Source organism: Megalobrama amblycephala, linkage group LG24 (genome assembly GCF_018812025.1).
Source record: "Megalobrama amblycephala isolate DHTTF-2021 linkage group LG24, ASM1881202v1, whole genome shotgun sequence".
NCBI lineage: Eukaryota > Metazoa > Chordata > Actinopteri > Cypriniformes > Xenocyprididae > Megalobrama > Megalobrama amblycephala.
Window position 1 is genome coordinate 29401523 of NC_063067.1, and position 20099 is coordinate 29421621.

General features: G+C 42.0%; 1 protein-coding gene across 1 annotated transcript in view; it reads right to left on the reverse strand.

Moving 5' to 3' along the window:
- samd10b (sterile alpha motif domain containing 10b) overlaps positions 1–20099 on the reverse strand; it is a 124632-nt gene that overhangs the window by 34773 nt on the left and 69760 nt on the right. Inside the window, exon 3 of the mRNA XM_048178384.1 lies at positions 9788–9956. Within this exon, the coding sequence (XP_048034341.1) occupies positions 9788–9956 (169 nt within the window). The remainder of the gene's footprint in view (positions 1–9787; positions 9957–20099) is intronic.

Below are 20099 nucleotides of genomic sequence, written 5' to 3' on the forward strand. Positions count from 1 at the left end.
AAAGCAATTTCGATTTTATTGGGTCTTTAATGTGATTTGCTGTACAGTGGAAGAGATCAGCTGCAAAACTGAAGCTATTTTACAGAAATATTAAAGAGATACTGGAGCGGGCAGTGTGAGAGGACACCTGTGTGTTTGTGTGTGTGTGTATGTTTGAACAATAAAGAACAAAGCCCTTAACCTGAATCGCAAGGTGAATTACAAACAGAGAGAGAAAGAGAAGGATGGCAAAAACAAAGAGAGGCCTGGAACACTATACTGAAATGGCCTATCCTCAGCATATTACAGTAAATCACTGCAATTCACAGGACACCACTTTATTAAGCTCTGTCTCTTGGCTCTATATGTATGATATACAGTAGGAATCTTCACCTTTAATATCCAGAGAGCTTCAACGGGAAATAGGAAATGTTTTTTCCATTTTGGAAAGGTGATTTTAAAAGTAAATTTCTGTACAATTGTGAAAGAACATATTTGCATGCTATTAAATTACAGTGGCTCACACTAAATTAATGTGTAGGGACTTTCCTGAACTTGTGATGGGGTTGAAGCAATTCAAACTAAGATTCCTACAGCTCTGCAGCTCTCTCTGTTATCAATGTGTGCAGCTTGCCCTGTTATCTCCTATGTGATTTATGGATATCTCATGCTTGACAAATCGTGACGAATGAAGAAACGACAAATTATGAATATTAAAGGTGCCCTCGAATGAAAAACAACAAGAGTTCAGTACATGGAAATGACATACAGTGAGTCTCAAACACCATTGTTTCCTCCTTTTTATATAAATCTCATTTGTTTAAAAGACCTCCGAAGAACAGGCGAATCTCAACATAACACCTGACTGTTACGTAACAGTCGGGGTGTACACCCCCAATATTTGCATATGCCAGCCCACATTTCCAACATTATAAAAGGCATTAGACAAGGGCAGCCAGTATTAACGTCTGGATCTGTGCACAACCAAATCATCAGACTAGGTAAGCAAGCAAGAACAATAGTGAAAAATGGCAGATGGAGCGATAATAACTGACATGATCCATGATAACATGATGTTTTTAGTGATATTTGTAAACTGTCTTTCTAAATGTTTCGTTAGCATGTTGCTAATGTACTGTTAAATGTGGTTAAAGTTACCATCGGTTATTACTGTATTCACGGAGACAAGAGAGCCGTCGCTATTTTCATTTTTAAACACTTGCAGTCTGTATAACTGCATAAACACAACTTCATTCTTTATAAATCTCTCCAACAGTGTAGCATTAGCCGTTAGCCACGGAGCACTATCAAACTCATTCAAAATCAGAAGTAAACAATATAACAGTATACAATACTCACATAATCCGACGCATGCATGCCGCATGCATGACGAACATTTTGTAAAGATCCATTTTGAGGGTTATATTAGCTGTGTAAACTTTGTTAAGGCACTGTTCAAGGCAAGCGCGAGCTCTATGGGCGTGGACCACGGGATTTAAAGGGGCCGCAGCATAAAATCGGCGCGTTTATAATGATGCCCCAAAATAGGCAGTTAAAAAAAATTTATAAAAAAAAAATCTATGGGGTATTTTGACCTGAAACTTCACAGACACATTCAGGGGACACCTTAGACTTATATTACATCTTTTAAAAACATAATCTACGGCACCTTTAAATGAGAGTAGAACTGGACAAAAGTTGTGATGTCACATTTTCTGGAGGTAAATAAGTGGTGTGATGAGGGGCATCAAACTTCATAGACACAGATACATCCAGTTTCATTTTTTTTTTCATTAGGGTCCGAGCACCGATGGTGTGAAAAACTGTAAACCCAACAGGAAGTGAGATATTTTGAATTTTCTCTTCAAAATTTTGGCACTTTTTGCCATTTCCACACATTGTACTTTAACAAACTCCTCCTAGAGCTTTGAATTAGATCACCATCATATTTAATCAGTCTAATCTTAAGGCCTTTGTGATGTTAAATTGCGAAGATCTAGAGTTTTCGCTGAAGGGCGTGCCAGTGGTGTCCTGACAATTTCGATGTTTCACCATGAAGTTGTTGGAAACAGGAAGTTGTTGTAACTTGGGCATACAATGTCCGATCTGCCCCAAACTGCACATGTTTTATTAGAGTCCTGGCCTAAAGACATCTATATGCCAATATTCAGTTAGTCATAGCGCCACCTGCTGGCAACAGGAAATGGCATGCAAAAATTTTTTATACAGATATGCATTTTTACTACTCAAAAAATATCCTGTTATTTTCTAAAAGATCAATTGAAATCTGTGTGATGATCTGTTTTTATACAGATATGCATTTTTACTACTCAAAAAATATCCTGTTATTTTCTGAGTTACAACAACCTCATCACACCACTCATTTACCTCCAGAAAATGTGACATCACAACTTTTGTCCATTAAAAACTTTTATAAAAATGGCAAAAATTACATGTTTCATGTAATTCACTACCAGAAACACATTTTCAATATGCCACGAAGTGCCAAACAATCTAGAAACACGTTAAATCATGCAACACTTGGCTAAGTGCTAATGTATGCGATTAACGCCATGAAAAAGAAAGTTGTTATAACTTGTTATGAGTAGTAAAAATGCATATCTGTATAAAAACAGGCAGCACTACATTATACTGTATAAAAGATGCTATATGCAGGAAATAAATGCAGGTCCAATCCAGGAAGCATAAACAAAAAGGATTGAAATTCTATGCATTATTATCTTCATTATATGAATTCTGTAGTTCTACCAAAATAAATTAGAATTACCAAAATAAAACCATCTAATTCAGAACAAATTCAGGACCAATTCATATTCTTCAAGCTAATGTAACAACCTTTTCAAACCACACTCTCCATACATCCATCTTCATGTTAAAAAGCATCAATTACTGAAGTATATCCTATTAATCCTGATGTATAGGCTGTTAAATAAATTGCTGGTGTATGTAACTACTAGGGGCTTATGGGTTATTATTGGACATGCCCCACTGACCCAACCTCCAGTTGCCCCTGGGGCTTTAGGGGACAGTCACGGGCCAACTCTGACCCAGTTTCCAGCTCCGAGAATTCACACATCGCTATGGGGATTGCATTTGCTTCCCAGTCACTCACAATAGGCTGGGAAGAACAATTAGAGCATGGGTGATGCTAACAGCATTACACAGGATAATGGAAACGTCCGTAACTAGCCAGAGGTGCTTCTTGAGGCTGATATTTGGACTTTTTTTTCATTGTGATATGGTGCTTTGATGCACAACATTGAGGTGCTTGCTTTATGAACCTCTATAACACACACACACACACACACACACACACACACACACACACACACACACGCTAATTCAATGCTTTTAAATTCAGCCCTCCAGAAACACTTTATCCAGAATTGCTGTTTGTCTGAGGCTTTTGTGTAGCAGCAGACAGCACAGGTGAACAGAGCAGAAATGAAATCCCTGCAGAAAGGTTTAATGTGCTCCCAAATAATGCCCTGAAGATAGTGATAGAGGTGCTGTCAAAAAACAAGATGAGGTGGAGTATAGAGGAAAAAGAAAAATGGTTTCAAACAGTTGGTCTTAAAAAGTGTACTGTGTTCTTTCAATTGATCTTACATTTATGACAAAAAAACGAAAAAAAAAAAAAAAAAAAAGGGCAGACTGAAAAGACATTTAGTTACTTCATGATATAAATATATCATCCATCCCAGCAAAATTGTGATTTGCTACTGGGTCAAATAAGTGTGTACATGAAAAAAAGAAAAGGAAAAACTTTTAAAAATTTAGTTTAAAACTAATGTGCCACATAAAATGTACACTTTAAAACAGATTGAAGACTTCATAATTTTTCAAAAACATTTAAATATATTATGAGGGTATATATATATATATATATATATATATATATATATATATATATATATATATATATATATATATATATATTACAAGGTGAACTAACATTACTTTATCATAAAAAGTCAGATTATCAGATATTTTAAGAAATTGTATTGATCTTCATGAAGGTCTGGTTATTTATTTATTAATTCATTAATTCGAATGAATCATCATTTTATGTAACATTAATATTAACATTAATGTAAGTAGTACAGTATGTGTTGCAGATCATTTCAATAGTTTAATTTACTATAGGTCCTTGCTAACATTGCCCATATGTACACTTTTTTTTATGTATAAAAACTGGTTACGGTTTACAAACCCGATTCCAAAAAAGTTGGGACACTGTACAAATTGTGAATAAAAACAGAATGCAATGATGTGGAAGATTCAAATTTCAATATTTTATTCAGAATACAACATAGATGACATATCAAATGTTTAAACTGAGAAAATGTATCATTTTAAGGGAAAAATAAGTTCATTTTAAATTTCATGGCATCAGCACATCTCAAAAAAGTTGGGACAAGGCCATGTTTACCACTGTGTGGCATCCCCTCTTCTTTTTATAACAGTCTGCAAACGTCTGGGGACTGAGGAGACAAGTTGCTCAAGTTTAGGAATAGGAATGTTGTCCCATTCTTGTCTAATACAGGCTTCTAGTTGCTCAACTGTCTTAGGTCTTCTTTGTCGCATCTTCCTCTTTATGATGCGCCAAATGTTTTCTATGGGTGAAAGATCTGGACTGCAGGCTGGCCATTTCAGTACCCTGGATCCTTCTTCTACGCAGCCATGATGTTGTAATTTATGCAGTATGTGGTCTGGCATTGTCATGTTGGAAAATGCAAGGTCTTCCCTGAAAGAGACGATGTCTGGATGGGAGCATATGTTGTTCTAGAACTTGGATATACCTTTCAGCATTGATGGTGCCTTTCCAGATGTGTAAGCTGCCCATGCCACACGCACTCATGCAACCCCATACCATCAGAGATGCAGGCTTCTGAACTGAGCGCTGATAACAACTTGGGTTGTCCTTGTCCTCTTTAGTCCGGATGACATGGCGTCCCAGTTTTCCAAAAAGAACTTCAAATTTGGATTCGTCTGACCACAGAACAGTTTTCCACTTTGCCACAGTCCATTTTAAATGAGCCTTGGCCCAGAGAAAACGCCTGCGCTTCTGGATCATGTTTAGATATGGCTTCTTTTTTGACCTATAGAGTTTTAGCCGGCAACGGCGAATGGCACGGTGGATTGTGTTCACCGACAATGTTTTCTGGAACTATTCCTGAGCCCATGTTGTGATTTCCATTACAGTAGCATTCCTGTATGTGATGCAGTGCCATCTAAGAGCCCAAAGATCACGGGCATCCAGTATGGTTTTCCGGCCTTGACCCTTACGCACAGAGATTGTTCCAGATTCTCTGAATCTTTGGATGATATTATGCACTGTAGATGATGATAACTTCAAACTCTTTGCAATTTTTCTCTGAGAAACTCCTTTCTGATATTGCTCCACTATTTTTCGCCGCAGCATTGGTGGAATTGGTGATCCTCTGCCCATCTTGACTTCTGAGAGACACTGCCACTCTGAGAGGCTCTTTTTATACCCCATCATGTTGCCAATTGACCTAATAAGTTGCAAATTCGTCCTCCAGGTGTTTCTTATTAACTCTTCCGGCCTCTTATTGCTACCTGTCCCAACTTTTTTGGAATGTGTAGCTCTCATGAAATCCAAAATGAGCCAATATTTGACCAACATTTCAAAATGTCTCACTTTCAACATTTGATATGTTATCTATATTCTATTGTGAATAAAATATAAGTTTATTAAATTATTGCATTCCTTTTTTATTCACAATTTGTACAGTGTCCCAACTTTTTTGGAATCGGGTTTGTAGTTGATGACAATAATAAACTCCATATACAGAGTTTATTTAAAAGTACACTCTTTTGAATTCTATGGTTTTACATATCAGGACATACTAAAGAATCATCTGGTCCTTGACAAGTCATAAAATTATGTAAATACAACCTCAGATGAACAACAACACATGGCATATTACACAGTGTCATGGTTTATTTAACCAAAACTAGGCCAAAATGGAGAAGCCACGTGTGACAAACTAAGTACACCCTTACTGTTAACATAGGAATTAAGAGGGTAAGTATCAGTCATGCGCTGATAATCAAATGCCTTTGATTAACTGGTCATCAGAAAGTGTGAGAACTTCTACAAAATCTGAAGTTTTGGCAGTTTGCTGGTCTGAAGGCTTCAGGTGTGTTAACACAATGCCAAGAAAGAAAGACATCAGCATTGATCTTAGAGAAGCAATTGTTGCTGCCATCTATCTGGAGAAGGGTTATAAGGCCATTTCCAAACAATTTAATTTGAAGTCCATCATTCTATAGAGAGGAAGATTTTTCACAAGTGGAAAACATTCAAGACAGCTACCAATGGCAATTTGGCCATTTCTAAGTATTGGGGGGACCTATCTATGTGCACTGCTCAGAGAAACTGCAAAAAACCCAAGAGCTACATCTTAAGACTCTACAGGCCTCGGCTGGCATGTTAAATGTTAAGTTCACGACAGTACGATTAGAAAAAGACTGGACATGTATGGAGTATGACATGTTTGGAAGGGATGCCAGGAGAAAACCTCTTCTCTCTAAAAAGAAAATGGCAGCATGGCTTAAGTTTGCAAAGTTGCATCTGAACAAACCACAAGACTTCTGGAACAATGTCCTTTGGACAGACGAGACCATAATGGCCATAATGCACAGTGCCACATCTGGCAAAATCCAAACAAACATATCAGCACAGTCACCTCATACTAACTGTCAAGCACGGTGGTGAAGGAGTGATGATTTGGGCTTGTTTTGCAGCCACAGGACCTGGGCGTCTTGCAGTCATTGAGTCGACCATAAACTCCACTGTATACCAAAGTATATCAGTCAGAATGGCTGAAAAAGAAAAGAATCAAGGTGTTGCATTGGAGACCTCAACCCTATTGAAATGCTGTGGTGGGACCTTAAGAGAGCTGTGCATAAACAAATCTGCTAAAAGTTTTATCATGTGTTTTTATCTGCATAAAGCTGCAGTCTGTAATTTTTTGTTCAGGTAAAAATGATCCAAAAGCCATTTTTGAGCAAGTACATAACCGGCCAGTGTTCAGAACTATCTCCTTACCTTAGCCCGATTCAGAACGGTAAGCTTGTGATAATGTTTTCTAATTCGAGTGGTACTGGTGGGTTTCCGTGAGAAATTCGAGCATGCAGCCGTTCGTCTTTGCGTCATTATGTCACGTCTGTTTACATAAAGAAGGAGTCTTAGCTAGAAGGACATGGCATGTGAGGATGCTGCAGGTGATGGATTATTTATAGCCTTTTATCACAGCGGCTGAAATAATTAAACTAAATGAGAATCATCAGTGATTACTGGAGATTCACCTGTAGTCAAAAGCAAAAGACTTCAGACTGTGGAGTGGCTACAGAAATTGAAATCTACAGGTAACGCTAATACACACTAAATACATATAGTCATGCAAAGCTGATATTGTAAACATTAACAATTTGAGAACAAAGTATAACAATAATAATAATGTGCACGGTTTGACGTGATCCGAGCTAAGCGATCGTTAGATTTAATCATTGGTAGTGTGATTTATTGTAATGCTTTTTTTCTCAGTTGGTCGGAACAAAAGTGAAAGATATGTTACTTACTTGTTCAGGTGTCATTTTCCAGTGAAAATTCTTATATTGGTCATACTTCCAAGACGTAGAATCTGTGATTCTGAAGTACCGTATCTACACCGGTGCGGTGACTGACAGCAAACATTAGATTCATCTGTGCTGAGGAGTTGAACTGATGCCCAACCCACGTAAAGATAATAATTCCACAAATAACTGCAATTGCAGGTTTCAAACAGAGATGGCGACAAAGAGGCAAAACTTACGGACTGCAGCTTTAAATTTATTTTGCCAACTTTTAGGAGTACACTAGTACACCAATGTATGGACGCTTGTTTCTGCCACTAAATAAAAAATAAAAAAGCTAATTGAGACTTTTTATCTCACAATTCTGATTTTTTTCTTTTTTTTTTCAGAATTGCAAGATATAACCTCTCAATTGCGAGTTATGAAGTCAGAATTGTGAGATAAAAAGTTGCAATTATCTTTTAAATTGTTTTATTCCGTGGCGGAAAAAAAGCTTCCATACTGACTAACAGCTACAAAACTGCCATTTTGATTTCATGGGCTCTTTAATTCATTTTAAAAGATGCAGTACTTACTAGAAATGAATGTGGATGCAGTGCAAGGCAATTCACACTTGCAGCTGTTAAACATCTGACTCAAAAGACCAATAACTATGTTGGAGCAGAAACACTCTGTGCCTGAAGCAAGTGACGGTCTTGTCTGACATGAGTCAGTGTTTTACAGTGTGTGTAACAGTGCTTCAAGCTACAGTGCCAATGACCCGGTGAAAATGACACACGCAAACACTCACTTAGGAGACACACACCATCTTAGAAAGAGGCTTGATATATGAAGCAATAAATAATAGTGCAGATAATAGAATAAGGCCTCTAGCTGGCGTCGGCGCCCGGATGAATTACTTAAAGGGGCATTTGGAGGGGGCACACATTTGTCACTACAACCTAACTAAATGTAATGCCGCTAAAATGAGTGCTTGTGCTCTACCGTCACTGTCTGAAGGACAGGAAGATTCACAGTATGCATACACATAACTCTAAAAACATATGAATGTTAGAGGCACCAGAAACTGCACAGAAAAAAAATACATTAAAAAAAAAAAAAATTGCATAATACGATGCTTTAAAATATCAGAAAATTTGACTTCTTTTATACCAAGTCAAGGTTAGTTCAGGTTGTAAAATGTCATGTCACTATTTCATAGTTTTTACCATGTAAAATGGATTTAAAAGCTTTTTTTGAAAAAATGTGTTCACATATGTATTAAATGATAAATTAAATTTTTTAGCTTCATTAAATTGAAACTTTTTTTGGTATAAAAGTTTTTCAAAACCATATGAAACCAACATGAACACAGAGTAAATTTCTAAGAACTTACCGCATTTGTTTTAAACTAGATTATTTTTCTTTATCATGGATATGTGTCATTGTCCCCAATACAAACCATCCAGCCATCAAATCTCTCCTAACTCACAACTCTTTACTGATTGGCTAGAAGACGTCACATGGCTCATATAACATTGAATGGGGCATCTATGATTCAAACACTCCACTCATTTATACTGTCTGTGTGCCATCACAAATATTACAATCCCACAAATAACAAAAGCTGTGAATGTCTACCTTTGGTAAATCCATTTAGACTCGGCTTCCTCTTCAACACTGCTAAATTTCCAGGAACAAATGAACGGTTGGCAGTGTAAAATGATTTTATTACTTGGAAGCGCCGCTCCGGTGACCCCTAGATGGTGAGGCCTCATGGAAATTGACTGTGATTTGACAAATGGCTCAACATTACGGTGTATAATTGTCCATTAGTGAGAGAACGCAGTGCACACGGCTCTGGGAGTTGGATGAGAGTGTGTTAGAGGATGTGGCCTGCCAAAGCTGTTCCTCAGAGAGACCAGAGTAAGGCTTTGCGGACCTATGATTATCCTTGGCAGCTTCATCAAAGAATTACTGGATAATCAGATTTAAAAATCATTTTGGATCATATTGATTAAGTTTATTGTCAATAACTAAAACTAACCAAAACCAAAACTAAAATCCTTACTTGAAATAAAATAAACGTTAACTGAAATACAAGAAAATATAAAACCATTAAACTTAATTTTACTTCAGCTTTTATACTGGATGTCCAGGTTATCCAAACGTGTGCTGTGTCATGAGGAGAGCTGTGCAGTACCTGTGATGGCATGGTGAGAGAAGGCCTCCACGTAGGTCAGGTAGTTGTGGGGACAGTGTTTCTTCAGCCACTTACACACGTCCTGCTGGGTCCAAAGCACCACTGGTTTGCATAAGCTGGAGAGTGTTGGGCTGGTGTGGTACACAGTGAAGGCCTCTCCTGGCTGGATCTATGGAGTAGGGAAACATCCTTATTGTGTGTGTTTATATGCACGTTCTTAAACCGATTATGCTTAATAAGCCAACAACACATATGGTCATTTAAATGCATTAAACAGTTTTCCTCATAAGGTCATAAACAGCTCAAGAATAAACCAATCAACAGAGATAGCATGTAAACACCTCAACCTGCGTTCTGTCAGGTTATTGAAGTGCGCATGTGTGATATGTAACAGGAAAGCATCCTTATACGGCAGATTTAAGTGCATCCAGCCATAGCGAGTTTTTTGGGCTAGGGTATGAGGAATACTGTATATCACAAACTCCAACATTTTCTTGACCCAAGAAATATAAATAATGTGTTCTCATCTCGTGTAGCCAAAGGACAAGTGGTACAGTTGTAGAAACTTCAAATATGAGATGAGAATGAGTCTGTGCAAGTTTCCCGCTGACATTTTGAAATACTATGGTGGTCCCAATTTGTCACTATACTGGTAAATTGGGTTATTTCAATAAACGTACTCGGTTACGTACGAAACCTCGGTTCCCTGAGATACGGGAACGAGTACTGCGTATGGGGAAAAGCTCCTTTTTTCCTCCTTGCTGAAGCCTTTTTCAATAGCGCAGTGTAACTGCACGTCTATTGGCTCAAAGGAATGAAAGTCTCTGAACCAATGGCGGCACGACGCGCACGAGCCTATGACGAAACAGCACGCCAACGAGCCCTGCCAAAACAGACGTGGCTTATAGCTATATAAGCAGGCGTTTCACCATGGGAATCAGTTTATTTCGACTGAAGCGACGACACTGAGCCGCAGTGTCGTGGCACGGCATAAAACGCAGTACTCGTTCCCGTATCTCAGGGAACCAAGGTTATGTACGTAACCGAGTACGTTCCCTTTCGATACTTTCACTCATACTGCGTATGGGGAATGAATACAATCACGCCGTGCCACGGCAGGGAACGACAAGAAACATATCTTGGGCGCCTAGGGGCCATGTGGATATGTGAGGGGCCGGAAGCCGTCGAACTCTTTCGTGTTACACTGGAACAGGGAAAGAATTCCCTGACAGAGGTATGACGATGGAACTCGGCATGAGGCCGTCGTTTCACACAGAGAGGACCCGAGCATGCAAGGTTGGGATATCCAAGTTGAAGAACCTGACAAAAGTGGACGGAAAGGACCAGCCGGCCGCCTCACAGATGTCTTTGAGTGAAACGCCACTAGACCATGCCCAAGAAGAGGCCATACCTCTAGTGGAGTGTGCTTTTACTCTTATGGGGCAATCCAGGCCCATAGAGGAGTAGCATAGAGCGATCGCGTTGACTATCCAACGCGAGAGGCGTTGCTTTGAGACCGGAGACCCCTTGGTGCGGCTGCCAAAGCAGACGAAGAGCTGGTTGGACTGCCTAAACGGCTCAGACCGCTCAACATAGATTCTCAACGCTCTGACAGGGCAGAGCAATTCCACCTCTCGCTCATCCGAAGAAGGAGGTAGTGGCGAGAGGGAAATTGACCTGTGCTCTGAACGGAGTCGAGAGCACTTTAGGGACGTAGCCATGCCTGGGTTTTAGAACGACTTTAGAGTCTTTGGGCCTGAATTCAAGGCATGCAGGGCTTACAGAGAGGGCCTGCAGGTCGCCAACGTGCTTGACCGATGCTAGTGCTAGTAGCAGAGCGGTTTTAAGCGTTAAGGGCCGGAGGTCAGCTGACTGCAGCGGTTCAAAAGGAGGACCTTTGGGGGCTGCGAGGACTGTGGAAAGGTCCCATGTGGGAACGGTGAGTGGTCTAGGGGGATTCATCCGCCTAGCACCTCTCAAGAAACGCACAATAAGGCTGTTTCTACCCACTGACTGGCCAGCAATGAGAGCGTGGAACGCTCCGATGGCTGTTACATAAACCTTGAGCGTGGAGGGGTGAGACCTCCGTCCAGCCGCTCTTGGAGGAAAGACAGTATCTGAGATACGTCACTCTCCACAGGGTCAACATTGCGTGCTGAGCAATGAAGACCGAACATTTCTGGGCATAGAGGTGCCTCGTAGATGGAGCTCTAGCCTGAGAGATGGTGTGTAGAATGTTCCTGGAGAGGCTTGTCGGCTCCCATCGAGGGACCAGAGGTGCAGAGCCCACAGTTCCAGCTGGGGGTGACAGATTGTCCTGTTCGCCTGAGAGAGGAGGTCCCGTCTCAGGGGAATTGGCCATGGTGCTTTTGTGGAAAGCCTGTACAGCTCTGAAGACCAGATTTGGGTTCTCCACAGTGGGGCCACCAGGAGGACTCTGTGCCTGTCTTCCCTGATTCATCTGATGACGTAAGGAATCATCGCGATCAGGGGAAAGGCATAAAGGAGGAGCCTGGGCCAGTCGTGGGCCAGCGCATCCATCTCCTTTGAGAAGAAAGTTGGGCAGTGAGAGTTGTCTTCTGAGGCGAAGAGGTCAACCTCTGCCTTCCCGAAGATCTCCCATATCTTTTGTACTGTCTGGGGATGGATCATCCACTCATCTGAGGGGACATTGCTCCGAGATAGCATATCTGCTCCCAGGTTCGATTTTCCAGGTATGTGCGTCGCCCTTAGCGACCGCAGCTTGGTTGCTGCCCATTCGAGGAGGTGTTTCGTCAGGGCGCAAAGGCGGCTGGACGACAGGCCTCCTTGGCGATTTATATAAGACACTACCGTCATGCTGTCCGACTGGACTAAGACGTGGTGCCCTTCCAGGAACACTTGGAACGAGACGAGGGCTCATTCTACTGCCAGCATCTCGAGGCACTTGATTTGCAGATGGCTCTGCTCGTGAGACCACGAGCCGAAGGCCGGTCTGCCCATGAATACAACGCCCCAACCCATGTTGGAGGCGTCCTTTGAGAGCACCTTCCTTCTGGACACCGCCTGTAGGGGAACACCACGTTCGAACCAACTGGGGTTCATCCAAGGTTTCAGGGCCGTGATGCAGGCCTGATTGACCTTGACTAATAAGCGGCCATGCCGCCAAGCGTGGGGTGGAACCCTGAGTTTCAGCCAGTATTGCAGAGGCCGAATCCGGAGGAGGCCGAGCTGCAGTACCGGGGAGGCGGAAGCCATCAGCCCTAACATCCTCTGGAAGAACCTCAGAGGGTAACGGGCTTTGTTCCTGGCAGATGCCGTGAGCTTCTGAATCGTCAGAGAGCGCTCTGGTGAGACTACAGCCCTCATTTGGACTGAGTCAAAAACTGCGCCCAGGAACGTGATACATTGGCTGGGGAGCAGCGAGCTCTTGGCAAAGTTGAGTCCCAGGCACTGAAGGTGGCTGAGGAGCATGGATCTGTAGTGTTCTAGCTTGGTACGAGACTGGGCCAGTATGAGCCAGTCTTCGAGATAGTTCAGAACTCGGATTCCCATCTGTCTCAGAGGGAGAAGCGCCGAGTCCATGCACTTCGTAAAAGTGCGGGGAGCTAGGGACAGCCCAAATGAAAGGACCGTGTATTGATAAGCCACACCCTCGAAAGCGAATCTCAAGAATCGCCTGTGATGGGGGGCTGTCTGGATATGAAAGTAGGCGTCTTTCAGATCCAGCGAGAAGAACCAGTCCTCGGGACGTATCTGTGCGAGGATCTGTTTCAACGTTAACATTCTGAACTTCCATCTCATGAGGGAGCGGTTCAGAAGTCTGAGGTCTAAGATGGGTCTGAGACAGCCATCTTTCTTGGGGATGATGAAGTAGCGGCTGTAGAAGCCCGGCTCGCTCTCTGCGGGGGGAACGATTTCTATGGCTCCCTTCTTTAACAGAGACATCACTTCTGCATGGAGGACATGTGCGTCGTCCGGTTTGACTGAAGTGGGAACCACACCGCTGAAGCGCAGGGGTCTTCGGGTGAACTGCAGTGACTAGCCGTGATTTATGATCCCCATGACCCACTTTGACACACCGGGGATGGCTTGCCAGGCTTCGGCCCATGTGGCAAGGGGCTGGATAGCGTCTGGTGACAGACCGCTGTGCAGGGGTCTTTGCACTGACGTTAAAGGAAGAGGAAATTTGCTCTCTTTTTGACAATTTAAAAACTTTATTGAGTTTGCCAATAGAACGGCGTTTTGCGTGGGTGCAGCCACTGTGGGCCCAGGACACATAACCCATTGGTCCCCAACACCCGGTACTGAACGAGGTGGCGGGGGAACTGTGCGAGAGAGCTTTTGGGGTGGTCCGGCCTTCTGATCAGGAAGACGCCGTAGGCGTCGGGTCCAGCACTATTTTGGGCCGGGGACCCTGGCGTCTCGGGAGCGTGGAGCGCTTAGCAGGCCGGGCCCACTGTCGCTGCTCCTTAGGTGGCGCTGCTTGTGGTGCGGAAGGGGCAGGTTTGCTCTGGTGCTGGGCGGCGCAGGCTTGGGCTGACTTGCAGCAGACGAAGAGCTGGAGTGCTTGGTCAGGAAATGTTGCATAGCTTGGGACGATTTCTGCGCGGTGGTGAAGCGCTCAGTGAATCCTTCCACAGCTGGCCCAAAGAGACCGGAAGGAGAGACTGGGGCGTCCAGGAAGGCCATTTTGTCCGCTTCTTTGATCTCCGTTAGGTTGAGCCAAAGATGGCGCTCCAACACAACTAGGTTGGTCATGGATCTCCCGATGGCTTGAGCCGTGGCTTTCGTAGCGCGCAGGGCCAGGTCGGTGGCGCTGCGTAGGTCACGGAAACTGGTGCGTCGATTCCAGACTCGTCCAGAGAATGGAGTTTGGCCTGGAACACTTGGAGAATGGCCACAGTGTGAAGCGCTGATGCAGCTTACCCAGCTGAGGAGTACATTCGGCCGGCGATGGCGGAGGTTGTACGGCAGGGCTTGGAAGGAAGGGCCCTCTTGCTTTTCCAACCCACGGCCGCGGGAGGACAGAGGTGAGCGGCCACGGCTTCGTCCAGCAGCGGCATCTGCTCATAACCCTTCTCACGTGAGCCGTCAACCGAGGTGAGAGCCGCAGGTGAAGAAGTTCACAGGCGGGCGGAGTAAGGAGCGCGCCATGACTTCGTCAGCTCTACGTGGACCTCGGGGGAAGAAGGGTGCAGATCGCTGGCGGGGGGTCTGGCGGCGTCCCGGCAGATACCACTTGTCCAGCCTGCTGCGAGTCGGCTCCTCAGGTGTGGCCCATTCCAAGTCGAGCTCCGGAATAACTCGCCGTCCATCCCAGGCCTGGAATCAATGGGCTCCAGTGACGGCAGGGGGTGGGCTCTTCGTCACCGACCCATTCCTCCATTTCAGATGCCGCGAGCGACATGGAGTCATTGAGCGGCTCGTCCTCTGAACCACCGAAGGAGACGAGGTCGCTCGCTTCCGCCGAGGGACGCTGCTCCGGGCGTGAGAAGAGAACGGGGGATGGTTCTCTCATTGGAGAGGGAAAGGCAGGCGGGCGCTGGGCCGGCGTAAGCTCTCCCAAATCCGGGCACTGAGCCCCTCTACCTCGCTGTCTTTTCCTAGCCGGCTCGCAGGAGGAAGAAGACGGGAAGGCGCGAGGGGCGGGACCGCTTTCATTGAAGAAAGCGATCCGCGAGCGCAGAGAGGCGAAACTCATACACTCGCAGTGCACGCATGAAGTCTCGGTGAGCGCGGCTTCTGCGTAGGGCTTGCCCAGACATCCGACGTATTCACTGTGGCCGTCATCATCCAGCAGAGGGGCTCTGCAGGTGCTACAGCTGTGGCGCGGCATTAGTAGCAACGCCGCCGCCGTGAAAACGGCGCTTGTGTGGGCTCTATTAGAGCAGTATAGACCGCTGGAATATGCTCTTTTAGAAGCGGTGTGAAACCGCTGAAATTTGCGCTTTTAAAGCTTGCCGGATGGCGGCAGGAGACTCGCTGAGAGCGAAACCGGAAGCTCACGGCGGGCGGATCGAGAGCGGCGCTAGAGGCGGCAGTCTGCGAATGCGCCTGGCGCTGAAGCAGGTGGTGATCTCAGCTGTCCTTTGCGAAGCCTCAACTACGGCGAAGAGAGAGATCGTTCCAGCGGCGAAGGCGTTCAGCAGGAATCCAGCGAAGTGCAGTCGTCGCTGAAGGAGAAAGAACTGATTCCCATGGCGAAACGCCTGCTTATATAGCTATAAACCACGCCCGTTTTGGCGGGCTCGTTGGCGCGCTGTTTCGCCATAGGCTCGCGCGACTACGCCACGTCGTCATTGGTTCAAAGAGTTTCATTCCTTTGAGCCAATAGACATTCAGTTACACTGTGCTATTGAAAAAGGCTTCAGCAAGGAGGAAAAAAGGAGCTTTTCCCCATATGCAGTATGAGTGAAAGTATCGAAAGGGAACTAATTAGTTCTTAGCATATTGGTGTGCATGTAAACATGCTCAGTGTCACCATCTCTAAAGAAACCAGTTTAACACTGGTGCAAAAATGCATACAGTTAACAAGAAAACACTCCCACCAGGCTTTAAAACTTGAAAAAGTTTAAAATTGGAAAAAAAAAAAAAATCTATCTTTAATACTAGAAAACAACAGATGGATTAGTAGGCAAGAAGAATAAGAAAAATGGTTTGCTTTCATATCTTCAGGGTGTACTTACAGGGTTCTTTTTCTTTGAAAGCACTAATTAAAACAACTTAGCGCTGCATGCTTCTGTGTAAACAATGCTCTTCTAATTACACGCACACTTTGTTCTGGCTGCCGCAATGAGCAGAAAGATTCATCAAAACACACTTTTATGGCTCTCTGCTGCAGATTCTTGCATAGGGAGAGTTGTAATCAAAACTTTTACAAGGATATATTACGCTTGTGTGAGAACAAGATGAAATCCAGTGTTAGCTTGTCTAAACTATGAGAGTAAACACTCATTCACAGGGTCTCTCAGTTTACTGTATGTTGTTTTATCATCTGATTTGTTTAATCGTGAATACTATACTATAGTAAAAGTTACATTGTGTGAAAGACCTTGAAATTTGTGCACAGAAAACATCAATAAGTCACACTGTCTTATTTCTAAGGTAACATGCAAATTATGGAAATAACCCTGTAAAGCCTGAAAAAAAAAAAAAAAAAAAAAACTTTTTTGAAATTTTAATCTCAGTTGTCACTCTAAATCTCCCAATAATATGTTTAAGATAATATTTAAATGCTTATGATCAAAGCTCTGTATGTAGCGGAAAAACAAATAATGCAATGCAATACAATGATTATTAAAATATGTAAATATAAATATTCATCAAAAGCCTGAAGGATCATTTGATAGTAACATTTTAATATGATTTTTCAAAAAAAAAAAAAAAAAGTATGGATAATCAAATAAGCCTAAGTTGCTTCAGTCCAGTAAGTGTTTGTCTTGAAATATTAATGACAATATAAAATGTATTCTTATGTTTACTTTATAAAAACCAATAGAGATTTCACAGCTAAAACACACATGAACCACGACCTGTGGGTGACGTTTTTTTTTACAAAAGGTCCTTTACTTAAGGTACTAAAATAGTATAAACTATCAATAAGTAGATTTTGTGGAACCGGTTTTTCAGCAAAGTTTTGATTATGTTGATAATTTAGAAGCCTTATATGTGTGTATCAAATATGATACAGTATTGTATAACCATTTACAGAAAAGATTAACAGAGGACTGCTGTAACATTATTTGATCACACTTTAGTTTAGGGTTCATTTCTTTCTATTAATTAACTATTATGACCTTTGCCTCAATAAACCCCTATTACTGGTAATTGTTAAGAATTGGGTAGGATTAAGGGATGTAGAATATGGTCATGCAGAATAAGGCATTAATATGTGCTTTATAAGTACTAATAAACAGCAAATATCATGGTAATATGCATGCTAATAAGCAACTAGTTAATAGTGAGAACTGGACCCTAAACTAAAATGTTACCCTTTATTTAATAGTTGATAAACTGAATATATTAAAATGAAAGCACTGAATTATTAAGGTGTTTGTCACATTTACTGTTGCTCGGTGAAATTTTGGCATTTTAGAAATCCATGCGATCAGGAGTTTTGCTTGAGGGTGAAAAAGTTTCCCATGCAAATTTCACAAGAATTTGCCACATTGACTAACAGAAAGCTGCTTGGTTTGAAAGTACAGAAACAACTTCTGTGTGAGCAGTGCTTCATACTTTACATTACTGACAACAGACAATGAACAAAACTTCACGATTGTAAACACACCTCTAGTGTAGACCACTATCATCCCTTCAAGAAGTGAGTGTATATTTCAAATAAAAGGACTATGGTCAGTCAGAATGATGGCTACTCTTGTAGCAAAGGAAGTATTTGTTGTCAAGAGCTGCAGGTCACACATTAAATCAACATCTAATGACAAAGGCTCATTTTCACTCATATAGAAAGAGACAGGTATTGACTTCGGTAGCTGACAGAACAAAACAGGCAAAAAAGATACTGTGAAAAAAGATACTGATCAGACATAAACATCATTATATTTTTGGAAAAAGTGAAAGCCGTCAAAGAAAAGGACTGAAGTATGGCTGAACACACAGGAGTGCACCTGTGGAAAAGCCTGAAAACATGATTCAGTGTGAGAAAAACAATGTAAAACACAGAGAAAAAGCAAATGAAAGAACAGCATAGGAAAAAAGCAAGGATTCAAATGACAGAATATAATATAAAAGAGAAATAGGGAAGTCATTTAATCCTCTGAATATTATTTACCCTGTGTGTAATAAGAGTCATATTTCTGCTGGTAGGTACTTTCTGTGAACAGGGCACAAAATAGAGCATGAATCCTTTAAAGGTGCAATATGTAAGATTTCTGTCCGCTAAAGGTCACTAGAGGCCTATTCAAAAAAAGGCGTAGCTTGATGACGGCAAGTCTGAGAGCGGAATCTTGGGACATGCGGTCTTCACCTCACAGCCGGTGGAAACAATCAGGAAAGGACTCGGGCAGAAATCATGTTCATGGATGTGATTATTAATGTTATTGTAGTATGAAGCGGAGCAGGAGCGAGTGTTGTGGAGCTGAACGAGGAGCTGGAGCGATTGATCAACACACGCCTCACGAGCAGCTGAACATTTATTATGTCACAGTTGCCGGCGCTGTTTCCGCTTTTCCGGTCATGAGTATGAGGTAATGCAGCTCTGTTTATCATATTATATACATTTGAGTGTGTTGAAAATGATGTTATAACGTTACTCTGTGCGTTCGCTCGGCGGCTGCTGTGAGACACTGTTACACACTGCAGTAAGATAGATCGATTTTACAATATCATATTAAATGCTGGATGGCTTGTGTTGATAAATGGCATGCAATTAATTTTAAAACGTATTGTATGATGGAGAAAATGCTGTATTACTGTTACTAAAAATAAAGCTGCATCTGATTATGCTATGTTAGCTACTTGACAAAATAGTGTTTTTCTGTGAGGCATGGTAAAGCATGGTACTCGCAGAAAATCAAGAAAATTAGATTTAAACAATAAGACTAAACGTGTTGAGCTATATAACAACAATTATTTTTCTGTCTATAAACATAACCAAACAGTTGTTCCCCTTGTCTATTAAAACATGTAAATATTAAAGCGTCTTTTTATGACGCAATTGACAGGCGAATCCTCACACGTCCCGGAGCCTTGGTTAAAATTGCAATTTTCTCACGATTTACAAATAGTTGCAAACATTTGGGATATTGCAAGTACTCAAGTGAATAAAAATATATAACACTGGCCTAGTGGTTTTTGGATACTTTACTGCAAAAATCTTACATATTGCACCTTTAAAGAGAGAATTCGCTCAAAAACAAAAAAAACAAAAACAAAAAAAAAGACCCTCATGTTGTTCCAAACCTGTTTAACCTTCTTTCTTCTATGGAACACAAAAGAAGATATTTTTAATTTTTTTGCCCATACAGTTGAAGACAATGGGCTCCAATGTTGTTTGATTCAAAATACAAGAAAGAAAGTCATACAGATTTGAAATGACATGAGGGTGAGTAAGTGAATGACATATGACTCATTTTCACATATGAACTGTTCCTTTAAATGAACATCAAAATTAAAAAATCTTAAAAATTATAATAAATGTATAACATTTTAAGCAATAAATACAATAAAAAAGTAAAACACAAGTACTGTAACAGGGTCGCAAACGTAGCTAAAATATTATTTAAACTTTCAATCAGTAGCGGGTAGCTAGTTTGAGACTAAATGTTTGTTCTCAGTTACCGATAATCTGATATTTCACATAAATTAAAGACAA